This window comes from Mesitornis unicolor, unplaced genomic scaffold (genome assembly GCF_000695765.1).
Source record: "Mesitornis unicolor isolate BGI_N332 unplaced genomic scaffold, ASM69576v1 scaffold21922, whole genome shotgun sequence".
Lineage (NCBI taxonomy): Eukaryota > Metazoa > Chordata > Aves > Mesitornithiformes > Mesitornithidae > Mesitornis > Mesitornis unicolor.
This window is the reverse complement of record NW_010170103.1, coordinates 1-26,137: the sequence shown is the minus strand read 5'-3', so window position 1 is coordinate 26,137 and position 26,137 is coordinate 1. Positions and strand designations below refer to the sequence as shown.

At 37.7% G+C, this 26,137-nt stretch overlaps 1 protein-coding gene across 1 annotated transcript; it reads right to left on the bottom strand.

The window, feature by feature from the left end:
* Positions 1–2,006: 2,006 nt before the first annotated feature.
* On the bottom strand, positions 2,007–23,082 carry GPR125 (G protein-coupled receptor 125; the record flags this gene model as incomplete). Its single annotated transcript, XM_010179593.1, has 11 exons — positions 2,007–3,586; positions 3,789–3,884; positions 8,291–8,436; positions 8,924–9,047; positions 9,578–9,702; positions 13,403–13,611; positions 13,768–13,981; positions 15,037–15,240; positions 15,513–15,674; positions 19,678–19,827; positions 22,881–23,082. Coding segments are annotated over 11 exons (2,875 nt in total), but the record flags the coding sequence as incomplete, so codon positions are not given.
* Between the last annotated feature and the right edge of the window lie 3,055 nt (positions 23,083–26,137).

Below are 26,137 nucleotides of genomic sequence, written 5' to 3'. Positions count from 1 at the left end.
TCCCTTCCAACTCCTAATATTCTGTGTGTGAAACTACATAGGAATGAACTTCAGTGATTACATTGCTGCTAGTTGTGTAACATACAAATTCAGCTCAGAGATGAGTGCTTCTCTTAGCACACGCCCTTACACTTACTGTCTGCAATCCAGTTTTTATCCAGTCCATCACTAAATCAAGAGAGCCCTGCAGCATTTGCAGTGGAATAGGATAAAGTCACCAGTTTTGAATTCTAGGTCCAAAATGTATTGCTGTCACCATGAGGAACACCCCCATACACCAAATAACAACCCACATACCACTTTTTTTGCAATTACAAAGCAATGAGTTGTCCAAGATGCTTAAATATCTTGTCATATAGCTTAAAATGTAAATATTTTACATGTATTTGGACATTCAGTTTAAATTATTTTCTTTGGTAATACCTATAAATTCCTCTTTTTGAGTGCCTATACAGTAGCTGTAAGGTCAGTTACAAGCTCAGAGATAACTCACTTTAAGCCAGTAAAACAGAACAGCAATCAAAACCGAGTCATGCACTTGTCAAAATCTTGCTTTAAGAATTCTTAAATGGCCACTACTCACAAGTAGTAAAAACAGACCCCAAATCCTAACAACGCTGCCCGGCTGGAGAGGTTTATTCAATGCACGCAAGATTAGTTCGGACTATCAAACCAACCAGTAGAGGGTGCAGTAAACCTGGCAAACAATAATTAAACATACCTGAATGAGTCCTCACATTATAAATTATTTACCAAAATATTTGAGTCCTGAGCATGCCAGACCTGTATCTGTTTGAATACAGATACACTTAGTTAAAATAGCCAGCAGTGACAAGTCTGAATTAGGTAACCAAGTAGCCAAGTACAGAAATCCAATTTCATTTGTTGCTTAACAGTTGAGTTGTGGTATCAGTCCTAGATCATACAGAACCATTTTTTTGCTATTTAATACATGTGGTTTTAGCAAAACAGGTATCAGTACTGGAAACAGGTAAAGCCCTAAGCATTACTCTGCAACTACAACCTCAAATCTGTCACAGCAGCAGGATGACAAAATATGATCTTGCTTATATCAAGGTGTCAACAGTTTAAGTATAGAAAACTATACTCATAACATTAACAAAATCTATTCTGTAATATTCCCTTTTACATAAAATATTTTGGCCTTGACTCTAATTTTTGTAATTATACTCCACTATAATTTAAGTTTAAATTAGTTTCATTTAACCACAACTTCTATTTTTCAATATTTACATTATTGTAAAAGATTTCATGTTTTAGCTATTTCTACTGCAGTAACTTACATGCTTTTAAAAACTTACCAAAATCTATTAATATAGCTCTGCTACTGAAATTTTTATTCTGCAAACTGTCACATACAGGTGAGTAGAAGTGAAATTCCCACTCAGAACATCCTCTTCAGAGTCAGCTTGTGCAGTGACACTGAACCTGGAGACCCCGATTTCGCATCCTGATCACACTCTGAACAGATGATCCCATTACCACCTCTTCAAACACCTGTGCCATTATTCGTCCACACCATTACAACTGAATGAGTTTTCAGAGAGGTACTGATGACCTTTGCAAATCAGCACTTACTGTCTATGAACATTCATAACCTCCTCCATTACAAATGATTGAAACAGATTAAAGCAAGCATCCCAGCCAAGCAATTATGAGGGCAAACCAGAAAACTATCCAAAAACATTACCAAGTGCATTAAAATAAGCCAAAGCCATCTGAAACTATAGCTAACTTACGCAGCAAGTACGAGACAATGATTTGAGTGTACAAACTGCCTGTATACTAGAAATCTCTTTAAAATGTAGCTTCCTCATTTCAAACAAGTCCTATGCCTTATGCAATTAATTGAGCCATTTGCATTGTCATTTTCAGACACCAAGTATTTTCTTAGAAAGTCAATTTTTAAATTACTGAAGCAGTAATGTCAAGACGACATTCAGTGCAATAATCTTTTAAAAAACCAAGTAAGTGCAACATTGGGCTGCTGGGGAAAATACTATTTATTATACATTTAATTACAAATTTGAAATGTGTTGTGGACACATCTGCAGGGTTACAGGTGAAAAATAAAAATGTACAAAGTTATGTTCTGCATGTCTGGAGAGTGATGCTTCAAAAAAACTTCACAAAATACCAGAAGTTCATCTTTGTAAGAACAGCAAAGATAACAATGCACATAATCTTTTGCTTGGCAGATTATCTTTGTTCCCTCCCTGCACAGAGTACCTACAGTTTGTAAACAGTCTTTACAAGTGTTAACGGCTTTGAGGAATGTGTAATCACAGTTTGAAGGGATTCATCCCGGAATGAACTGTAATGCTACACAGTAGTTTCGTGTTTCCACAACCCAGTTCTAATATTGCCAGTACTGTCCGCAGTGAGCAAGGGTCCATCCTGCCCACCGCTTTTAAGCGGTCCATTCTGAATGGCTAAATTTAAGCCATAAGATTTTTGTTGGTTTTCAACTTCAACCGCTATTGGTTTCCTTAGGATATCTTTTTTGTTGTTGGTAGCTATTGATTTTTCAGTATTTCTGCTACTTTTTGGAAGTGTACTGCAAGCATCGCTGCTATCTTGTTGCGACTGGTTATATTGACGTTCTCTATATGCCAAATAGGCTCTTCTGCTCCTTGAATGCCCTTCGCTGTTGCTTTGTCGACTTTTAGGCAAGCCATTTTGCACACTTCCTTCCACACTTGTGGGAACATCATAGGCGTATTCCCTCAACACCGCGAGCCTGCTAGCGCGATGTCCCTTGCTTCTGTTCTTATGATGCCGACTTGGGTGTCCATTTGTCCGAAACTGTACCTCTAAAGGAGCTACATGCATTTTGATATCGTTATCCACTGAATGCTCTGTGAGACTGTTGTCAAGTTGAGGACCTGTGTTCAATGGCAGAGAGGTAGGGTGGCACTGAGCTGCTGCAGCTTGTAAGTTAGTTAGTTTACAACCTTGAGAAGAATTTTTCAGGCTTGATGTGCTTTTATTAGTGCATGAAGATTCTGCACTACTGTTGGTGCACTTAGGGGCCTCCCCATTGGTTCCACCGGAGCTGGAGGGCTGCACGTTCACTTGCACCGAATACGTACTCCTTCCAGGGCAGCATGTTGTTACCCAGGCGTGCCTGACATCTTCCCTGTTAACACAGTGGTGCACCATAAGAAAGGCACTGAGGCTTAAACATGTTGCCCCAAAAAAGCAGCTGAAGATCAGGTCCATGGGATAATAAAGGGAAACTGAGAGAGCTCCAAAGATCCAGAGAGCGACATACAAAAGCAAAGTAAGGCCCACTCCCAGCAGCTGTGCTTGAAAACTGTGCTCATTCTCCAACGCAGATGTAGAAACAAGTGACACCGACAGTGAATCCTGATGAGCTAGTTCCCCGTGTTCACTACCAGCCAGACGCTGCTGCTCCTCAATGGGTTCCTTAAGTTCGTATTTACGTTCAGGGTGACGTTTTAGTTGTATGAATATGCTGAGAAAATACATGCAGTTTATGAAAACTATAAAGCTAGCTGGTCCATAGAATGCTCCTAAGCTAGGTTCCCAAGTCATCCAGCAACTGGAAAAGAAACAAAACCAAAGAATTAAAATTAGTATCTTCTCACAAGTCACTTATGCTTTATCAGTTCAAAATAGTACTTTGAAATGATCTTTGCTGCACTACATTTTCTGGAAAAAAAATCAGAATTAATTGCAATGAGTACTTAGAAAAGCAAACCCATGAAAAGTTATGACAGAGCTCTCTCTTATCTGGTACTTACTAAGGAGCATTAGGTCTGCTGCCATAATTTCGGATGTTTGCTGCCGCTGTTATTCCACAAACTATGATCGGGATCCCTCCGCCAATGAGGTAGAACCTAAAAAGTAAAGCCAGTATATCAGTGGTTGCTTAGTGGCAATGGATTTTACTCAGTCACCATGAAGGAAAGGAAAACTTTCCAGGATTCCAGAAATACACAAGTTCTTTAAGAAAATAAATAGGGCGAATCAGGTTTGGGCTTTGGCAGTATAATTTTTTTTTCCTATGTCTTCCTTACTAAAATTTTTTTCCTCCTGTTGTAAACCACCTCTCTCTCACAGCTGGTCACCTCCCTCGCAGAAGGGTTAGAAGAAGCAAAAGCTGGCAGCCAAAAGGTGACAAAAAGTGACAGAAGAGAATACAGAAACTTAGTATTTCCTCCTAAGTGGCTTGTCTCTTGTTCAGATATGAATTTGCCTAAAATTATGGACACTATACTCAGAAGATCAGCCATAAGAACTCTTGTTGCATGGGGGTTTTATGTGGAAGAGTCTGGGGAGTGGTGCTAGTGCTGTTTTTATTTATTTTCAATGGACTCTATAATCTACATAGGAATCTACATACCTCTATAATCAGGCATATACCTCCTGCTTCCCTGTGGTAATAGAAACTGTACGCCTTCACAAGGACAAGGGCATACATTGATGGAATATCTAACTTCTCATTCCAGTTTCTGTGAATTCACATTGCAGTCATTAGTGGCAGATCAATAATTACTGACGATCATTCAAATTAATGGTACTCTGTCCTGCATCTTATGTTAATCCAGTCCAAATTCAATCAGGACAAGCTGTGAAAACTACAACTGTGGCAACTACAACTGTGGCATATGGATGGGGATTTTGTTTTGCTGAAAGAGACACCTATGGCAGTGGTCCTGGACCCTTCCCCTGCATTTCAGATTATTCACCAGAAGTTACTGCTGTCTCACTTGAGATACAAAATAACAGTCTAAAATAAGTCTTTCTTGGAAGTCTAGGTATACTAAATATATTACTAGGTTGCTGAACCCTACAAAGGCCAAGGTCTGCCACTAGTTTATTCCGTATTTTGATGCAGCAAATCGGGAGCTGGCCAGATGAAACAGATCTTTGTGGCAGATTTTACTCTATTTATCCTTCACTACAGATTACTAAATCACCGCCTCAGAGATGTGCCACAGCTCAGTGATGCTGATTCTACACAAGGGAAATTGTTACCGGTGGGAGAGTGAAGCAACATGGATTATTCGTAGCCGTAGTTCAGTCTGCTGTATTGAAGGAACATGTTTACAACTGGCCTTGAACCATACCAAGATACCAAGTGACAACACAAGAAAAAAGGAAAAATAAAAAACTCAACACACGTGTTGCTGTGTCTGTCTTCAGCAATTCCCAAGAGCCCAAATTACAAACCAAAACTATCATGCATCAAGGAGCTATACAAACAGAATGGTTTGTATAACAAAAACATACACAAAGTATATTAGAGGAAACACTAAGATTTTGGGGCAGAATGCTGTACAAGCTAAAACTTTCCCTTAAGTTAGATCAAAAATAGAAAAACAAATCTAATGCAGCGTAACAAGAGGTGTCATGATGATAACAGAAAAAATCCATAAATAGTGAAATGCTGTGTTTAAGTAGAACATTCACCTAATATCTGTATTATGGTAAAACAAGTATTTGTATTTTAAATAAAATTACAAAATACAAATATTAGTAGTTTTATTTCATGTTTAACATGAGGTATCCCATTATAAGGATCTTCAGCAAGGTTCTCTGTAAAGCAGTTTTTAGTTAAAAACTTGGAAATTGTTCACTTTTTTCTTGGTTGGAGGCTGCTGAACAAGGTACCATTCCTACATGACAAACTCCATTTCCTTCTTTTGGCTTGCAGCTGAGGACCTCTGTTATTTGTACACCCTCTTGCCTGGCATGGCAATGCAATATGCCAAGTTTTTCCACAGTTAAGAAATTCCAACCAGTGTCAAATGTTGCACATCTCAACATTGCTACTGTGAGCCACAGCAAATCTCTTCTCTCCTGCCTATGGCGGCTTTCTGCAGAACACCGGATCCATTTCAAAGTCTTTTTTCACCTTGTTCATGACCTGTCACGAAGTCCTGTTAACGCTGAGTGAGTAAGATCATCACTCACAAAACTGTCTTACATGCAATGAATTTCCCAGAATACAGAATAAAAGCTTATCTATGCTAGAGGGGAAGTAAGTTTAAGGTATGAAAGCTCACCCTCAGAAAATACCTACAGAAACTGAAGATCAGTGTAAATGCCATGTCTACCTATCACTGCAAGGTGGACTTCTTTAAACCAAAGAACACAAAGCAGAATAACTCATGTGTGGCAAATAAGGAGAAAACTATGTACCTGGAGACATTTATCTCTTTATTTTTTTCTGTTCCAAAAGACCTTTTGTAGTTCTGAAAAAGCACACGGAGCAGAAATATAAACCGCATGCAAGCAAGCAGAGAATTACTTGTTTCATCTCTTTAAATTCAAGAAACAGGAGCCCAGATAAAGGTAGAGGACTGGTTCTAAACTAAGAAACTCTTGCACAAAACTCTTTGCCCTGTGCCACTATGAGTAGCTTTGTTTTGAACAGAAATTTGAAAGATAACTGAATTAAAACCAAAACCTTCAATGGCTGTTCCGTGTCAAAACATCACATATCTGACTGAGAAAATCCCTGATCTGCAAGAAGTTGGACACTGAGAAAAATCAGAAAAATACAAAGCACATTTGCACTGTTCTCATACTTGTCTCCAGAGTTACTGCCATTGTCACAAATAAGGTCTCCAAATCTGAAATCATATGTACATGTTAACGTCTGTGCACAGCTGAGCCTGTGAGGCTGGTAATTTTACTGTGACATTTTGCAAAGCAAGAACTTAATGATAAATGATAAGGGATTTTTTAAAAAAACAACAACAACAAAAAAAAACAGCAACAGATGTTAAAAAAGCTACTATGTACCCTGCTGGAAGGCACACAGTTGAAGATGGGCATGATATCCTACAGTGAATACAATAGATTTACTTTTTCTTAAAAAGAAAAATAATAAAAGTTAAGGAAAGCAAAGACAGCCCTAAGTGCTATAAATATTAGCCTTCTACGCTCTAACTTATCAAATAAGTATTTCTCTATGTTTGTATATAGTACTGCAAATTTTAGTTGATGATATTCTGGTTACCTGCAATTTCTGTACTTCAAATATCAAGCTTTCTAAATAGTTGCCTACAACTAATAAAGTTAATCGACTTCTGCCACCTTGTGGAGAACTTCAGCTTAGCAGTTTTTAATTAATATCCAAAGGCTCACTAAGCTATATGAACAAAGTATGTTAATGTTTTCTAGCTTTCTATTAAAAATATTCCACGCAGGGTGAATTTCATAGATAATTAGTTTGTCCCAATTCAGTGATTTCAGAAATAAAAATTCTAAGAGGAGTGCTTCACAATGAACACTGTTTTTATTGGGTAATAACTGATACCCATTTTTCAAACTATTTATAAGCAACCTTTGGAAAACATTAAACTTTATTTACTTTAATTGGAGTGTCTATTAATTGTTTGATAGCAGTTCCCCCTCTACTCTGCCCTGGTGAGACCGCATCTGGAATACTGCGTCCAGTTCTGGGCCCCTCAGTTCAAGAAGGACAGGGAACTGCTGGAGAGAGTCCAGCGTAGGGCTACAAAGATGATCAAGGGAGTGGAGCATCTCCCTTATGTGGAAAGGCTGAGGGAGCTCGGTCTCTTTAGTTTGCAGAAGAGGAGACTGAGGGGAGACCTCATTCATGTTTATAAATATTTAAAGGGTGAGTGTCACGAGGATGGAGCCAGGCTCTTCTCGGTGACAAACAACGATAAGACAAGGGGTAACGGACACAAACTGGAACATAGGAGGTTCCACGTAAATTTGAGAAGAAACTTCTTCTCAGTGAGGGTGACAGAGCACTGGAACAGGCTGCCCAGAGAGGTTGTGGAGTCTCCTTCTCTGGAGACATTCAGAACCTGCCTGGATGCCTTCCTGTGTAACCTCATCTAGGTGTTCCTGCTCCAGCAGGAGGATTGGACTAGATGATCTTTTGAAGTCCTTTCCAATCCCTAACGTTCTGTGATTCTGTGAATTCTTTCTTCTATGATAATTTAACACTTAACTAAGTGTTGTTATCTGAAGTCCTAAGCAAAGCCCCTGTGGTGATGCCGAAATACTACCAATTTCTTAATTTACAGATCAGGAATGAAGTATTGCAACAGTAATACACTAAGACCAATTGTCCTTCAATTCATTCTCCTTAACAATGCTGAGGAACAAAAGCATCTGGAAAGGACTTTATGGACCTGGAAAGAAAATCTAAGAAAGGCACTTGCAATAAAACAGTAGTGACCTGTTGTATTTTCTGGTCAGAATATGAGCATAGTGACCTGGGAAAGAACGAAGTTGCAGACACAAACAAGCAGCTCACCTCAACATTGGTCTGGGTGGAGGAGGGGGCTCATCAGGATCTTGACATCTTTTTGCTTTCTTGGTTACTTGCTTGTAAATATTACGAGATGTCACTCCCAGCCACAGTACTGTTGCAAGAGTGGAATAATGGAGAATTATCCCAACCTTAAAAAAATAAAAAGAAAAATGAAGCCTCAAACGTTTTCTTTTCTACCAAGTTTAAAAAAATTATCATTTAACATACTTGCATAACACCTGAATTTTCAAAAGCTCAGTTCAAGAGATGAAAAAACCTCTTATTTTACTTTGACTGCTCTAGATGCCAAGTCACTGTGGTTTTCAAAAAAGTAAGATATACGTTATGTAAACTCATCTTCCTATCAGTTGAGGAAAAAAGTTCTGTTGCACTTCTGAAATACTTGCCCAGTTTTCAAGTAACAAACTAGCTTTATCTTCATGGCTGGATGAAAATACAACAGAAATCTTTAAGGCAGAAAAAATTTTTTAAAAATTGGTGATTTAGTCTAAATTTTACATTCTGAGGAAAATGCCTGTACAGTACTACTGTTCTGTAGAAGGCAAGAGGGGTGTATACATATATAGGAGTGTGAAACTGGTAACTAACTTTCCAAGTGTTTGCATGTTTACTTACTGCTTGGCAAATGCTGGCATTCGTGGTCTGAGTTATGCCTCCAATAAACATCACACATGTCAGGAAAATATGAAAGCTCAGGTTAACTAGCATATGCCAGCTTTTTACGCTGATCCTGATCACACTGTTAAAAGAAACAAATTAGACAACATAAAACACAGCTGCATTATTGTCTTTCAGAAACTAGCAAGATACACTTGCGATAAATGAGATATAATTACTGTTAATGATTGTCTGACTACCATGTACTTGGTAATCAAATATAGTCTCTGGTCTTCACGACAAGAAATTAAAACACCCTCCTATTAACTAGCTTGATACAACTATTTGTGACCTGATTCAAAAATTTTAGGCTTGAAGCTTTCACATTAACAGAAATGTAAAAACCTGAACAGTTTGTTAAAATCTACCATCATTCTTGAGCAGTCTCTTCTTTCATCATGAAGCACAAATGAAGAACTAGAAAGATACATGGCTCTGAGAGCTAAATTGTCTTATTCAGAAACAGATTAAATAGCTACTTGTTTAACTGTCAGCTTGCATCAACAAGTTCTATAGAAAAAAAAAGGCAAATTACTATATTGTGTTCTTATCAAAAAGTAGTCCTAAGTGCTATGAAATGGAATTTTTTAGTCTGGTAATTTTGATTCATACCTGTGATGGTATATGTAACTGACTATGATCATCAACAGGCACATCAGCAAAACCATGGCAGTGGCATAAGTTACTGGATGCAAAAGATCAGCTGCCTGCGTATATAATTCAGCTCCTGTCAAGTCCTGACAACAAAACCAAAATCAACATTAGTTCACCTTATCTCTTCATTTTGTGGGGGCAAGGAGAATGTCAGAGGAAACGCAAAATAAAGAAGAGGAATCTTCTAGATTAAATCCCTTTCCTCCCACCACAACCCTGACTCTCCAATTATTTATTATTTTATGCTCCTGGTTTTCTTCCACAATTACCTGCTATTCTGGCTGACCTTTATAAATGCAGCCACACAACTTAATACAACACCTAAACTTCATATATGTTTGAATATGCAGAGCAGTTAGCAGCTTACAGACACATAATTTTCTTCATAAAATACTTATATGTATAGCATGTAGAACAACTGTGTGTTTCAGTTGATTATCTTCCGCAATAATCCAAAACACATTGCAGAAAGCACCCTCAAAGTTTGCAGATGATGCTATGGACTAGGAAGACTGATCAACAGAATGGAGGATATTCAGAAGGATGTTGGTAAGGCAGAGAAATGAGCTGCTAAAACAATGAAAATCAGCAAAGAAAATGTGAAAAGATCTGAAATAAATCATGGAGTAATTCCATGCACGCAACAATACACTGGGCACTGGACTGAACAGAAAACAACCAAAGAACCACTTGAGGGTACTGGTAGACAAAAGACCACAAAAGTCAGCAGTTAGCCTGCAGCCCAAGGTCGTGTTTTGCTGTACCAGCAAAACCACAGCAAATGGGTGAATTGATTCCCTTCTGTTCAGCACTGTGAGATCACCTCTGCAGAACGATCTTCAACCTGAGGCTCCCCAGTACAAGAAAGGCACTGACTACTGGATGGAACAAGTCTAACAGATCACTGGGATGACCGGCAGCTGAAGCACACAAAGTCTGGGGCTGAAAAGCTGGGTTCATTCAACTCCAAGAAGAAAAGGAAGATAGAGGAAATCTCATTATTATATTGAATGACCTACTGGGATGGTATAAAGAAGATTGAATCAAACTCTTCTTGGAGATGAGTCATGAAATGATGAGAAGCAATGGACCTTATCAGCAACATGGAAAATTCCTGTGACAGGAAAAAAAATTCTGATGAAAGTGATTACATACTGCCTAGAGTATGTAATCTCTGACCTTGGAGATCCTCAAAGCTTGGCTGGATATGACGTGGAGCAATACAATCTGACTTTGAAGCTAATCAAACTTCAAGCAGGTAATTGGACCAAGCGACACCCAAATATTCCTACCAAACTTATTTTACAATTACTGCTTGACCAGAATAGCTAGTTGACAACTCAGAATTCAGCCGCCTTTAACACCGTTCCAAGTTTTCTGAACCAACTCATCAAAATAGCACTCAAGGAGTAAGCATGAAATGGAACCTTGGACTGTTAAAGCATGGCAGCATTTCAAGTAACATTTGAGGAGTGACATTTTCATTTACTAACAAGGATAAATAATTCTGTTTGGATGTCATTATAGTTTACTAAAATTCCATTTCTATAATGGTAATGAACACTAAAAAAACCCAAAACCCAAACAGCAACAGAAAAAACCTTCAGTCCTTTGCAGCAAAAACCAAACCAAATTTGCCTAATTAAGATCAGTGGAATAATCCATTAAAAAGAATTTTTCAGACAGACAGGATACAGAAAATTCTCTCACCTACAATTCTGAGAGAGAGTCACTCTTAAACCTCTAGAGCTGGCAAAGTTCAAAAGTATTGTGGAGGAAAGGAGAACAAATCTGGCATTCACAAAGAGCAGTAGAACATTAGGAGGAAGCTTCAGTTTGTTCTGAGAAGTCACAGTGATGCACAATCTGTTTTTAAGGTTGACGGGTAATCTGATTTCACGTACAGAAGAGTTCTTGAATTGAGACTTAGAATTAAATTAGAGTCAGCAGTCTCTTCACCACTCCTTCAGTTGTTCTTTCATCAGAATATAAATTTGTTATTCCCAACTAACTCAAACTTGTTTCTAACTAATTTAATCAGATTGCTAGTTTGATTTTTACATATTTGGTTTTCCTGGGCACCTGGAAAAAACACTTTGAGAAAGGCTTAAGATACTATGCCTCAGGCAGCTGGTGCCATCTGATTTCAACACTGTTCACAGCCTAGTGGACACCCAGCTGGAGAACCCTACAGCCCAACACTTTGGGAAGTAGCTAAATATTTAAGGAATACCAGTTTTGAGCAAGCACAGAATGAGAGCCACTGGCAGAAAAGGAAGAAAGCTGCCCTTTCTCTTTCCGCTTGTCAACAGTTCTCTATATAACTCATAATAAGATAGTGATATAATCTTACCATGTATTAATTTAGTAAGTCATTTATAGCAGCAGACTGAATATGCTCTCCATTTTTCTTCCTCCAGATGGCAGAAATGTGACCAATTTAAAGCATACTCCCTCCTTACATCCATACTGTACATACAAATGAAGTTTCATGCCATTTTAAAGAACGCTTATGTTTTAGGAAAGGATTATCTAATTTAAAGATATCAAAGAATAGAACTAAAGGATTAAAACATTTTGAAGTCATTTTAAAAAGCACCTTCAAGTAAAGTGAAATCTTGCTCTCTTTGAACTCTTTTTAAAAGCCTGGCTTTTAAATCTTAATTTTATTTGTGTTAAGCTTTTTGGTATTCTACTGTTTACTTCTCGACAGGAAAATTTTTGAAAATTTTAGTCGCAAAACAAAAATAGCAACTTCATACGCACCGATGATCATAAAGGAATCCTCTTCCATGCACAATTACATTAAAAAATACATTCAATTTCACACAGAGCACATTAAGTGCAACAAAACCCATATGAAATTTACACTGAGGTTAACAATATTTCCTAAACCTCTGACTATTTCACTCACCTTCCTACTAGCCTGCTATTTTTATGCGTCACATTTTATCAATTAGCATGTGTGGTGATGACTGGCAAGCAAGGTGGCAGTCACCATCTGTAAAAAGGGAAGCTTCCCAAGTCAAATTCTGGAAAGAGCAGCTCTGGGAACAGCCCAGGAAGAAATCCTACTTCCTAACTGAAGAGCACTGAAAGAAGGTGTCTCGTTCCCTTCAACTACCACTATCTTTCAGAACTGGTTAACCATTTTATTGACATCAATATGCTAAGATTAGAGTTCAGGTACTATTTTTTAAGAAATATTTTTTAAAATATTTTGGGTAGTGACAATGTTTTGATTCTTTTTTTTTTAATTAATGTCTTCTGGTAACAGACCTACATATTAGTGAATGAATAGCTAATTTGCAGTCAAATAGCTCTCTCTGGTTATTGATCACAGAGGAAAATACAAACAAACAAAAAAGAGAAAACACTCCTGTCAACAGACAAAGCTAACAAAAAGAAGATAGTTTGGTTTTTTCCCAACTGTTACCTTTCTTTATTTTAAATTGTCACTATTAGACTAAAGTTCATAAAAGCCCATTTGATTAAGCAGATCATTAAAATTACTTTCTATAATAAAAGTATTTTTCATGTGAAAATTCTTTAGTGTCTATTATATTCAGCAATTAATTCCACTTTGACGGCTTTCCACTTAAACCTCATCTTAAATCAACATTTATATCAACACAAGAAAAAACCGAAGATTTCTTATGTCTAGTTTTATGCAAAGTAGAACACGGAAATGCTCCTTTTCTTTAACACAAGAAAAAAAAAGCAGAACTGCATTGTGAATATGTAAAGTTCCAGAAAGAGACGTGCAATTTCTCAGTGTCATACCATCAAAACGGCATAGTTGCTGAGGGAGTAGCACTGAATGGTAGTAATATTTTCATCTGACAGAAGAATGCGACAACCATCAGATTTCCATCCCCCTTGTCCATTCAGCAGATCAAAGTCCCACTGAGCTGCAACAGCATCTGCTCCATGTGCAATGCGCCGCAGTGTCACATTTATAGGAACGTGGTGACTGGCTCGGTTCAAACCATCTGTTACAACAGAAATTTTGAGAAATTTATGTGCAAATACATGTAACACATTAGAGGCTAAAACCCTTTAATCATACACACACTAGTCAGAAACAAAGCAGCCAAAAATGATTCTTATTTTTAATGAACATAAAATAAAAGTAATAAACAACAAACCTATCTTGGTAAGAATAACTGGTGTTACAACTGTACGACGTTTCCCATCATCAGCCAAATTTGTTGAATTTCCTGTTGCTGGAAAAAGCTTTCCATTGCGAAATGCAATAAGTTGAAGCTTATAGACAGATTCATCTGCTGGTCTGATTTCTCTTTTTTGTTTTTGGGTGAAAAGGGAAGCTGGCAACTGGATGGAAGCCTCTACAATTGTGTTCTAGAAGTAAACAGATTATTAAAGAGAAAATAAAATTCTTTATAGAGATTAAATTAGCAATTGCTCCAACTGAATAATGTCAGAGACTAATGCATTGAGCAAACTATGTATTGTGACAGACCTATTTGAAAGTGTTTCTAAGTAATCCATGATAAAATAGTTGAATCAGGTTACTAAAGTCTTAACATCTTTTTAAACAGAAAAAAGTTAAAAATTCTGTAGTCACCTTACTTTTACTGAGAGTAAAGCTGAGGTTTGTATCAGTAAAGTCTGACAACAGTTTTCCAGATTTGACTATTGCCAACTAGAAGCCACAACCAGGACATGTAGACAAAGAAATGCTGTAATTGTGCACTAGTAACATTCAAAGTGAAGTGCGATATACAAACAGATTTGATAACTTGTATACAAGTTATTTTCGAGGACGCACGCAAGTAATTGCACAGAATTACAAAAATAAAATTTCAAATATACACCCTGAAGCGATCTTCAAGCAAGTTAAGTAATAAAAGCAAACTGGTACGTTGGAGAATGTAACTGAAAAAATACTTTTACAGAATATGAGGAAGTGTTTTCATTGTATGCACGCCTACACACACATATATATACACACATGCACCCAGGTAAAAGTAACTTTTCAGGCCAATTTTCTACTTCATGCTTAATTACAATATTACTCCGAGCAGAGTATTTCAGATATTTAAAAAGACTGGTAATATCTGATTTAATATGTAACAAAGATCTAAATACAGCAAAATAGAGCCAAGTATAATTATGAACTAGGGAACATACTTATGAAAAGGTCTGAAAGCAGCTTTCAACTTAAGAAGTTTTAATAAAGAGAACCACACCTACTCATTAAAAATTGTGTCCATTAAAAAACCATTCTATAATCAAACTTTATTATCGTTTGTCACTAATTATCTCTTGTCACAGTCATTCTGGATTATGTAAAAATATTATTTTAACATTAGAAATTAATAATATACACTTGCTTTCCAAATGATTCATATTTAAGAAATTATTACAAAGTCAGCAAACAAGGAGTATCTAACCTTTAAAGCCAGACTTGACAGTGTATTGGAAACATTGCACTTAAAGCTTAATTGTTTATCCAGATTTCCATCTGGATCTCTTCTCCCATAATCACTCAGTCCTGTACGGTCTGACGTAGCCACTTTCTGAAAAACGGTGCATGTCATCCCAGTGAAACCAGCAGTCTTTATTACATAAGCCTCAAGAGCAATATTTGGAGAATACTGTGATGACAAAAATAAAACATTAAATAATTTTACACACCACAGGACGAATAATAAATAATCCTAGCGGGATTCTCTGCCTTAAGAGAAAAAACCACCCAGAAAACTATTTCTATTTATCTGGCAGGGATAAATCTGTTCAGAGTACTTATCTTCACCCTACAGAAATAGTAGGCATTTCAGATAATGCCAACATCTACTAAGAAAAATAGAAAGCTACTGAAATTCAAGAGCCAGCAAAATGTCTTCTCAATATATAAATTTATACTTACAGTAGAATAAACTTGAGCTCCATTTGCAAGCCGATACATAGCAATTTTCTGTAGACACTGCACAATTCTAGTGCAAGCCTTGGCTTCCCTTTGTGCCATCCACAGAACACGTTCATCAGCTAACATAATATTACTTGCTATGTCCACCATCACATCACCAAGCTAACAGGGAAGAGAAATAAGCCTATTTTGTATCTTTGAAAGCATTCATCAAGCAGGATCATTATCAGAAAATACAAAGCGACTTGTCAACACAAAAAGCAAAAGAAAATTGGTTGTTCCTATTCCAATCACTGCTTGTCACACTGAGATACTGAAATACTTTGACTCAGACATTTACCTCCATTCAAGAAAAATGTTATGCCAATGTAATTTGTCTGTTCACACCATACTTCGAAAACAAAACCATGAGAAAAGAAATACAGGTATTTCATTAAAAGCAAAGAATGTAATACTCCACATTCTACTGTACTAAGTATTTAAAAGGACTATTTACAATCGACTTTAAACCTAAAGTAAATAAAAGTAAAATAAACTATAAATCAACAAAAATATAGTTTGCATGTATAACGGAAGAGAAGAAGAGTAACACAGGCAAAAATTAGCACACAACCTTTCTTTCTTCCTTTTGCCATGTCTGCCTTTTCTTTGATTGTTTCTTTGTTTGCCTTCAGTTTTGCATGAATCGTGTTAGGTTCCAGGTTATACACAAAAGAGACAGAAAATACCTGCAAGTACCAGAGCTGCTTTCAAACCACCAGCTACATTGCTGTATGTTATGCTCGCAATTCCTACCTTGTCTTCAGTATGACAGACAAATACAAACTTAAAAAGGGAATACATTTATTTAGGTCACAACTCTAGGAAGATGAAACAGAACTTCCTGAGTGCCATCATGCAGCACATGTGGGACAACCAGGTGATCAGGCCCAGTCAGCATGGGCTCAGGAAGGGCAGGTCCTGCTTGACTAACCTGATCTTCTATGACAAGGTGACCTGCTTAGTGAATGAGGGAAAGGCTGTGGATGTTGTCTACATAGAATTTAGTAAAGCCTTTGACACTGTCTCCCATACCATCCTCCTGAAGAAGCTGACCCCGTATGGCTTGGATAGGCATACACTTCACTGGGTGAAACACTGGATGGATGGCTGTGTCCAAAGAGTGGTGGTGACTGGAACCAGATCCAGCTGGCAGCCAGTCACAAGTGGCGTTCCCCAAGGCTCAGAACTGGGGCTACTTTTGTTTAGTATCTTTATCAATGACATGGACAAGGGAATCAAGTGCACCCTCAGTAAGTTTGCAGACGACTCTAAGTTTGGCAGGATTGTTGATCTGCCTGAGGGTAGACAGGCTCTATAGCAGGACCTGGAAAGGCTGGATTGATGGGACCTGGCAAACTGCATGAGGTTCAACAAGGTCAAGTGCTAACTCCTGCACTTGGGTCACAACAACCCCATGCAATGCTACAGGCTTGGGGAGGAGTGTCTGGAGAGCTGCCTGGAGGAGAAGGACCTGGAGGTGTTGGTAGACAGCCAGCTGAAAATGAGCCAGCAGGGTGCCCTGTTGGCCAAGAAGCCCAACAGCATCCTGGCTTGCATCAGGAATAGCGTGGCCAGCAGGAGCAGGGAAGTGATCCTGTCTCCGGCGCTGGTGAGGCTGCACGTCGAATGCTGTGTTCAGGTTTGGGCCCCTCACTACAAAAAGGACATCGAGATACTGGAGTGTGTCCAGAGAAGGGCAACAAGGTTGGTGAAGGGTTTGGAGAACAAGCCTTATGAGGAGCAGCTGGGGAAGCTGGGGTTGTTTAGTGTGGGGAAAAGGAGATTGAGGGGAGACCTTGTCATCCTCTACAACTACCTGAAAGGAGGCTGTAGTGAGGTGGGTGCTGGTCTCTTCTCTCTGGTAACTAGTGATGGGACAAGGGGTAATGGTCTCAAGTTGTACCAGGGGAGGTTTAGGGTGGATATTAGGAGGAATTTCTTTACTGAAAGGGTTGTCAAGCACTGGAACGGACTGCCCAGGTAGGTGGTTGAGTCATCTTTTAAACACCTCCAGGAATGGTGAGCAGATGTTGTGCTTAGGGACATGATCTAGTGGCAGACTTAGCAGGACTGGATCAATGATCTTAAAAGGTCTTTTCCAAGTGAGACCATCCTACGATTCTAAATTAATGAGCACCTGTATTAACAACATTAACCTACATCAGATTTTCACAACGTTAAAGAAATAGTGACAAATACTGGACTAAAAGTGAAGGTGCTTGTGTTTTCTAGTTCAATTGACTGAAAGGCAATTCACAGCGCCTAAATTTAGGGACTGGAATTTTCCGCATAAAGGTAGACTGGGTGGGGAAGACATCTCCTTTACTTTACAGGTTTCCCAATTTCTTTTCAGAATATTACTAATAAGGAGACAACACAGTAGTTCATTTCTCCTTTTTAAAAATATATAAAAATAAAGGCAAGAACAGGAATATAAAAATATTTACTGTCTCATGAACTGTCTCTTTTAGGGACAGAAGCTACACTCAGTACTCTCAACAGCTAACACAGAGCCTCAGAGCTGTAGCCCTTTTCATTAAATGCTCAAGAACAAATCAGTTACATTAATTGAAGTCGATTATTATGACTTATTACTACTTGAAAAATGGTAATATGTCTAACACATCAACAAATGGTGGTTTTACAATAAATGATCAGTATTAAGATCCTAAACTCACAGGACTCGAGTTGTTTCATACTTTTAAAAAATACTACACAGTATTCTTTCACCTGCTTATCAAGGTATGCACAAGTTTTTCCAACTGCATTCTAATTTAAGACAATCTGCTAAGAACTTTCTGAACATTTGTCTTGATTCTTCTGACATGAAAAAGCTATTAAATGAAGCTTTTCATAATACACAGTATTTCTTTCAGAATAGCCACTGCAACACAAAACTAAAGAACTGACAATAAGATGGTACAAGTGAATACAGTGTCAAGAAAAGGTTTGTAAAATAATACCATAAAAAGAAATACCTAAGTTTTATTAATAAAACTACTAAAAATTATTAAGTGAAATTGCACTCATGTTCCTTGAATATAGGAGCAAATCAAAGGTTGACTTCAAGTCAAACCAATAAGAAAAATATATATGATCTAAGACTGAAACAATTTTTTTCATATCATCTATTACCTTCAACATGGCAAAGTAATGCCAGATTGTGTCACTCTGCAGACAATAAATCACAGCCCAGAAAAGAATATCCTCGTAATGTTTCACATTGCTGCATGGTTTGTTACATGTTTCTATTTTTGAATGGCTACAAAACCAGCCATTTAATGAACTGCTTGTATAATTCCAAAATACACACCAAAAAAATCCAAGCTATGATTATAAGAAGGAGATTTAGCCTGGAAATTCTCCAAGGAGTTCTGTAAAGAATTTAGAGCCAGCATTTATGGTTTGTTGAGGGTGGATAGGGAAAATTTGGTGGTTTGTTGGTTTGGGTTTTTTTTGCACAAGTTTAAAATTGAGGCATTGTGGTCTCCAACTTCCCAACATGCACTGTACAGTGAGATCAATATAACCTCTGTTCAGCAGTGAAACAGAGAGTTTCTACCCACTGGTGGGAATATTCAACCACTCACATTTTTCTCCCCAACAATGAGCGTTCTCTAAGATTTTATTTTAACGCCTTATCTTATATCCTGCAAGATATAGGAATACTGAAAACCTTAGAGATACAGCTCAGTACTGAATAAAGACAGCATACCATGGTGGGAGGGGAGAAGATAAGTCTTGTTTTATTCACTATTGAGAGGATCTCTGAGGCTTTCATTATTTGTATTTTTAGATAAGAACATACCAATGAAAACCTGTGACCCACTCCATACTAAATAAAAACAGACTTACTGTACCTATCTCCCTGCTCCAGTGCTGACCAGAGGTGTTACTCACATTACAGGTCCAGTGAATGCTGGTTCATCTCAGCGCGAATGCAAAGTCTGTGACCATGGGTCAGCAACTTCAGGGACCTACTAAACAAACAAAAACATGGAACAGAATCTGACAATCCACTAACTCCGTGCCTGCATCTAAAGTTGAGAAGGTTTCACTGCTCACAATACTTAAGGACAAACACTTCAATTATCTTTAAAGTGATGGCAAATTATCCAGTTACCTCTTTATACTTTTCAGCAAATCTTCCAAATTTCTCTATCATTTCAGCCACAAAAATAACATCCATCTTATCAGAAAAATTTGCTGCTTCAACAGTGTAAGCCAAGAGCTGTCTCGCTGTTGCCACCGCATTAGTAAGGTTGAGCGGCATCTACATAGAGTACAAATATAAGCATTTTGAAGAAGTGAAAATTAAGTACAAGACAGAGGCAAAACTTCAGCAATTAATAAATAAGCATTTTCCCCAAAGAGGACAGCAATTCCCACAGTGATAACAATATTTTAAGTAGCCAGGGACTATCACCTTATCTGTTAGCAAAAGCATTTCCTACAAGTCAGAGAACCAGTATTTGTACCTGCAGAAACTGGGCTTTCTCCTGTTGTCCTAGAAGGGAGAGAGGTGTTGCACCAAGAGCAAAAAGACAGTACTGTGAAGTGCTTATTTTCCTATTCACCAGAGCCTAGGCACGGCAACACAAAGCTCCTAAAATATGGCATTTTGTAACAAGAGAATGCCAAAAAAAATTAAAACACATAAATGCTGTCGCATTCACTCTTGATTCTGTAATTACAGAAAGTATTTGGAAGGGAGCACACACACACAAAGACCCAATATAGACTCTCTCTATGATAAAAGCTTATAATTTCATTCCTGAAACAAGCACCATGCTGGAAAATTCTTCACTAAATAGTACACAACATCAACATGCCTGAGCTAGCAGGGACCAAAAATGGGAAACTTCACATAGTACAGTGGAAAGCTGTGCAAATGTTATCAGCTTATGTTAAGAAGCTGTTTATCCATGGTAAACCAAACTAGAGATGTTCTGTCTCTCCATCTTTCGTTGTACAGACACCTAGTCTGCCTTGTTGAATTTGCTATGTGCCACACAAGCACAACTATATATTTGTCCCTGGCTGGTCTTAGTACTTGTATGAAAATTTGAATGCAATTAATGGAAGATTTTTTATTTCAAAACACTACAAGTCATGCATTTAAAGTGTAAATAAAATTCAAAGTCCTAACACACACTGAAAAAAATGTCAACTTTCAAATTCAGATATTCTGTGTAATTGCTTTGAACATTTTCTTTAAACATTAATTTCTTTTCATCTAAAATTGTATCTGTATGTTACACAAACAAGAACAGTGAAATATAAATGTTCTTGTATAAATGTTACAAGGGTTTCACTCAATTTTAAAATTAGATCTCTACTTGATTTAAATTGCTTGGCAAAGTTCTGATGTTCAAAATGACTCACTACCTTTGTGTTCAAAGGCTCTAAAGATGCTTACAGTATTAATACATTTAATATTAATTGAAAAGAGACAATCAATTTCCGTGCAGAACGCTGCTAAAAATTCCAGAACTACTACACAGGGAGAAAGGCTCTAATGGGTAAAAACAACTCCTAAAGCCAAAATATGCCACTTCTCCCTTTAAACAAAATCAATTTGAAACCTCTATTTCAGTGTAGCATACCTGTGTACACGTATCTTTAAGTAGATAATAGGAAGTTGTCTGCTTCACACATGAAAATTATACTTCTGCTTTTCTGAAGATGCCCAATCTCATTTTAAACTTCCTAACATAAACCTGGCAACATTCTTCCACAACCTGATAACTGTCAGCTAACCAACACCAGTCACAACAGACTGAAGTGATCTAGGTTCCTGACCAGGACTCTGAAGTTGGGCTACATTTCATAGGCAGGAGTAGTGTTGAGCTCTAACAGGTCTTGCAAGAAAATGTGAATTCCCAGGTGAGGAAAAAGCAAACCAGCAGCATCAGAGCTCTTGACAAGCAAACACTCAACCTTGCTGTGTCCCACAGAGGGATCACCAGCATCATCTCCCACCTGCTAAACAGTCATTAAGCACCACTACCCTCCATTTCAGCCCTCAAACGTGTTTTTTGTGACCAAACCTTGGCACACACCTCTAGTGCTAGGAACATAAAGCAGTAGAGCACAAAAACTTAGGAGTTGGCATAATTATATCTTGGAGGAGAACAGGCAGCCCTTTCCCTTTCTCTTCCTCCCACCTTTTCTTAAACCAGTGCTCACTGGTCCTCAGGGAACCAGAGCAGGAAGATAAAAAGCTATGTCTGCATTAGCAAGTAACTCAACACAGAGGGAGCATGTCAACAACCCATCCACACAATATGCAGTTCAATGCTTTTGCCTCAAACTAGATTTAGCCCAAGTCACGGGACACTAAGCTGTCACTATGTGTAGAAATTGAAAACATTCAAAGGGCAAATATCAGCTTAGGTCCTGGTTGTCCCACCACCAGGGGCTGTGGTGCTTCCGACACGCAGTGTGCAGTTTCCTCTAAAAGAAGGTGAGCTCACACACCGAAACACTCCAAACATGTGCAACACAGGGTAATTCTACCCCGAGGTCAGACAAGCACCACAGCTGTATTGATACAAAAAACTCCACACCACACCAAAAAACCATTCTCCCATCTTTACAGTTTCACCTGCTGCATTGATGCTAGTGATCTGACAGTATGGACTGGAAAACATCAAGCTTAAACCAGAGGTTCAAAGTTTATAGAGTATTTTACAATACAGCACCTATACATACAAGGTTGGGGACATCACTGCAGAACAGTTTGTGAAAGTGTGCATTAACTAGAGATAAGCCTCAAAAGCAGTCTGGAGCTGGAAAATTTTGTTTCATAGCTAAATTTAAATTCTAGAATACTCTCTTGTATTCTGGTGAGTACTACCAGATTAGAGAAGCCTACTTAATACTCAACTACTTTCACTTCTTAACTCATCAGCCATACCAAGTCTACAAGAGGTTTACAGCAACAGAGGCAGAGTTTGATTACCCTCTGTTATCACAATGAAAATAGCTGTTCTTCAGTATAGCTTCAGCCTGTCTTGCTTCTTTATAGCATGTGGGTAGGACAGGGCATCCAGTTGACAAAAAACAACCATGGCAAGTACCATTCTTTTATTACATAAGTACACCTAAGAAAAAAGTTTTCCTTGCACTTTCAATCTGGGGCACTCAAAGTAAGTATTAAAAGTCTTCACATAAACCTACATGTTCTAGTGTTGTGCTCTGAGGGATGAGTTCATCATAATTCATCTAGACCACCAGTATTACCAGCTTAAAAGAGTGGAGAAACAGATTGTTGACTTTTTATTTCCACTAAAGAATTTGATTTTATATTAATGCACATATTACCTGATTGAACATATACAGAACTCGAGTCACATCATTTGCATACTGGCATCTGGAGTAGTCTTCTTCTGCCCAGTACCCTCCCCTGTCGCATCTGCGCCAGGCTCTTCTCTCATCCTGCGAGTTGCCAGGATATATCCCACTGCCTGCAGAGTAACGCGTACACAGCAGGTATGCTGTGATGCCTGCCAATGTTCTAGGCCACCTGGAGAGTCAAAAACAAAAATAATTTCAAAAAATCAGACAAATTTACACGGCAACTAAATAAAAGGATTAAGCACTACAACATGAAATAATAAGACACTCAAAACGAAGCATCTCTAAACTATTTCAAGGGCCACCTTAGCTTGGCTTCAGTATTTTCAAGCTGTTCAGATTTGCATACTATTAACAAAATGTGTTCTAATGCTAGCATGCTTTTTTGGAATTCTTTCATGAGGTTGCAGGTGGAGAGAAAAAAGGTGCTTATAGAATTACTAAAAACAGTTTGCAATTTTTTATTAAAAAACCCTGCCTACTTCATGAAAAATCCTCTATTAACACAATGAAAACAGTTAAATATGTAGCAGAAAGCCCCCCAGGCTTTCCACTTGTCCCATTTACATGCATCAATGTAACTTTCAAATCACTGTACTCATATCAATAATAAACTGCAGATGCAAACAGGAGACTACATTTACAGTAATTAACAAACAGTAACAGTAGTACAACCACTTTGATTTTGCAACCAAACATAATGTCAAATAGAAATTAATGGGAAAATAAAGTGTTCATAAGGTTAAGAAAGTAGAGAAGAATTCCCTTCACTCAAGGCATGTGGAACTAAGCACTTTTAAAGAAGATGTCTAACATTCTCTCAACTTTCTCCTCTGCAATTTTAGTGCATATTTTATCTGTATAACATATACACAGATGAAATAAACAATAAACACATTCAGAAAACTAAACTGCAATACACCTTTAGTGCACCAATCATTCACGAGACCAGAACTGATCCAAAGAAAACATAATAGAAGAAAACCACATGTGAATTAAGCAGTAGTGCTGAGAAGGGAGGACAGGGCCAAGGAAAGCCAACAAGTCTGCCTGCCCCTGCTCCCAGCCATCTCCCCCGTTAAGATACACATTTATTCAGAACGCTAACAAAGTTTAAAAGCAGAGCACATACATACCTAAATTGCAGAATGCTAAGTATCTCAAATCCAGTAACCCAATATATAAGGTTTAACTAAAACTGAGAGCAAAAAAGACCTTCATTTGATCATCCCAGGCTTTCTGTACCATAAGTCAAGTTTCTTGAACAGCCTTTACAACTAACACACTTCTTCTCAGTTTTAAATATTTCAAAGCACCTTACCCAAAGCAGCTGGCTCCAAAAATTGATATGGTCAAACAAAAAACTGTTAGGTTAGATTACACTATGATTTAAAGTTTGCTTTTATATCTGGACTGGGTTTCAGTAAATAGTTGTTTACTCACTAACATCATCTAAAGTAAGAGATGCTCATCACATACCTGTATTAGCAAAAAAAAAAAATAAAATTCTGTGTTTGCAGGAGGATAGAGTAATAATGTTCCATTTCAGGAAACTGAAATTTAAGTAATATTGCCAAAGCAGAGAAACTGAACATGTCAGCTCTTTTTACCTTCCACATTCATCAGTTAAGTAACTTCTTCTACTGAAGACACTGGAATCTATCATAGTTCCTTTCCAAAGAAAAGAACAACTCCAGGGATGGACCAAGGCAAAAGGCTACACTTTTCAGTTATAATAAATTGCGCAAGACATTAATCTCTTGGGGTATACTGAAAGTCTTCTCTATCCCAAACTCCTATTTATTCCTAATCAGATCCAACAGAACAATTTTGGTATGTTCAGTAATGGAATCTTGGAAAGACTCTTACTTCAGGCCATTTTTGCAGATTATTTACGTTTGGGAAACAAGCAACTCAAACCTAGCTGCTGGTGGCATCTTTAAAATGCGCAGGTCATGGCAACAACCTTAAAAGAATTCAAAGTCAGTAAGGAATCTAATGGAAAAAACTCGACAATAAATAGAACAAACCAAAATAGAAATCAAAGGCTAATATTTTACTACCTTTTACAACAGCTTTAGCATTACAAGACAGTTCTCCATATTGTAGTGGCATCATTTAGTTAAGAAATGGAGACATATTAATATGCCCATCACCATAGTATTTGAACACTAGAAAAGACAGAAGATAGTTTGGGTATCATAGCAGAGATTCATCCAGTCTAGCAAATATGCATACAATTATATTCAAAGCCTCAGGAAACACCTCAGGAAATTAACATAAGTGTTACCATTTTGACTGTAACTAAAAGAAACTCTTATACCAGAATTGGCGGCAAGGAAGGTGGTTAAAAGAAAGAAGCAAAAAAGATAAAGAAAGAATTAGCACAGTTTTTTAATGCCAGGAATTCTATACAGGCATTTTAGAGAATGTAAATTAATTCAAAGAACAGCTACAGAGTCTGCAATGGTAATGTAAATTATTTACCATCTTTTCTCACATATAGAAGAAAAGCCAGCAGAAATGAAAAAAAGTCTTCCTTAGAAAAAACACAACAGCCTTTGTTGAACTGCAGCTATCCCAGTAGTCTACCTTAGTGCAACATTACATGCACCCCAGCATGCTAACAAAAACATCACTTTGGATCATGTCTGGCCAACTCTAATCATGGACAGAGCAAGGTCTGAATCTGCTGGGAAGGGAGGAAGGAGTAAGGGGATACAATACATGCAAAGGTATCAAAGTCTCTGGAATTTCTGCATGGACAGATCAAAATAAAGTCCGACCAACACAGACTGGAGAAAAACAAGTACAAAGATGAGCTACTTCTATGCTCCCACTTCCTATGGATATATAATAAGTCTTCAGAGAGCGAAGCCTAAAAGAAAAACAAGCAGATGAGGACAACAAATCAGCTGGCACAGCTGTTAGAAAGCATACAGGGCCACAAAATACCTTGCATAATACACCCAAACCTCAGCTTCCAGAATGCAGAATCAGGTTTCCAGAAACACTGATGCTGGAATGCCACTGCATCATTTCCAAAGCAACTCTGTCAACACTGAAACTTTTATATTAAGTTTTCCACATCAAAGATGCCAATTTGAAAGGAATAACTGTCTCTGTTTTTACGGTTTTCTAAAAGTTGTACTTTTTCAAAAGCATTTTAAGTGAAGTGTGGTCAGCCCAGTTTTGACTGTATCGCCTTACAGACCAAGTGCCAC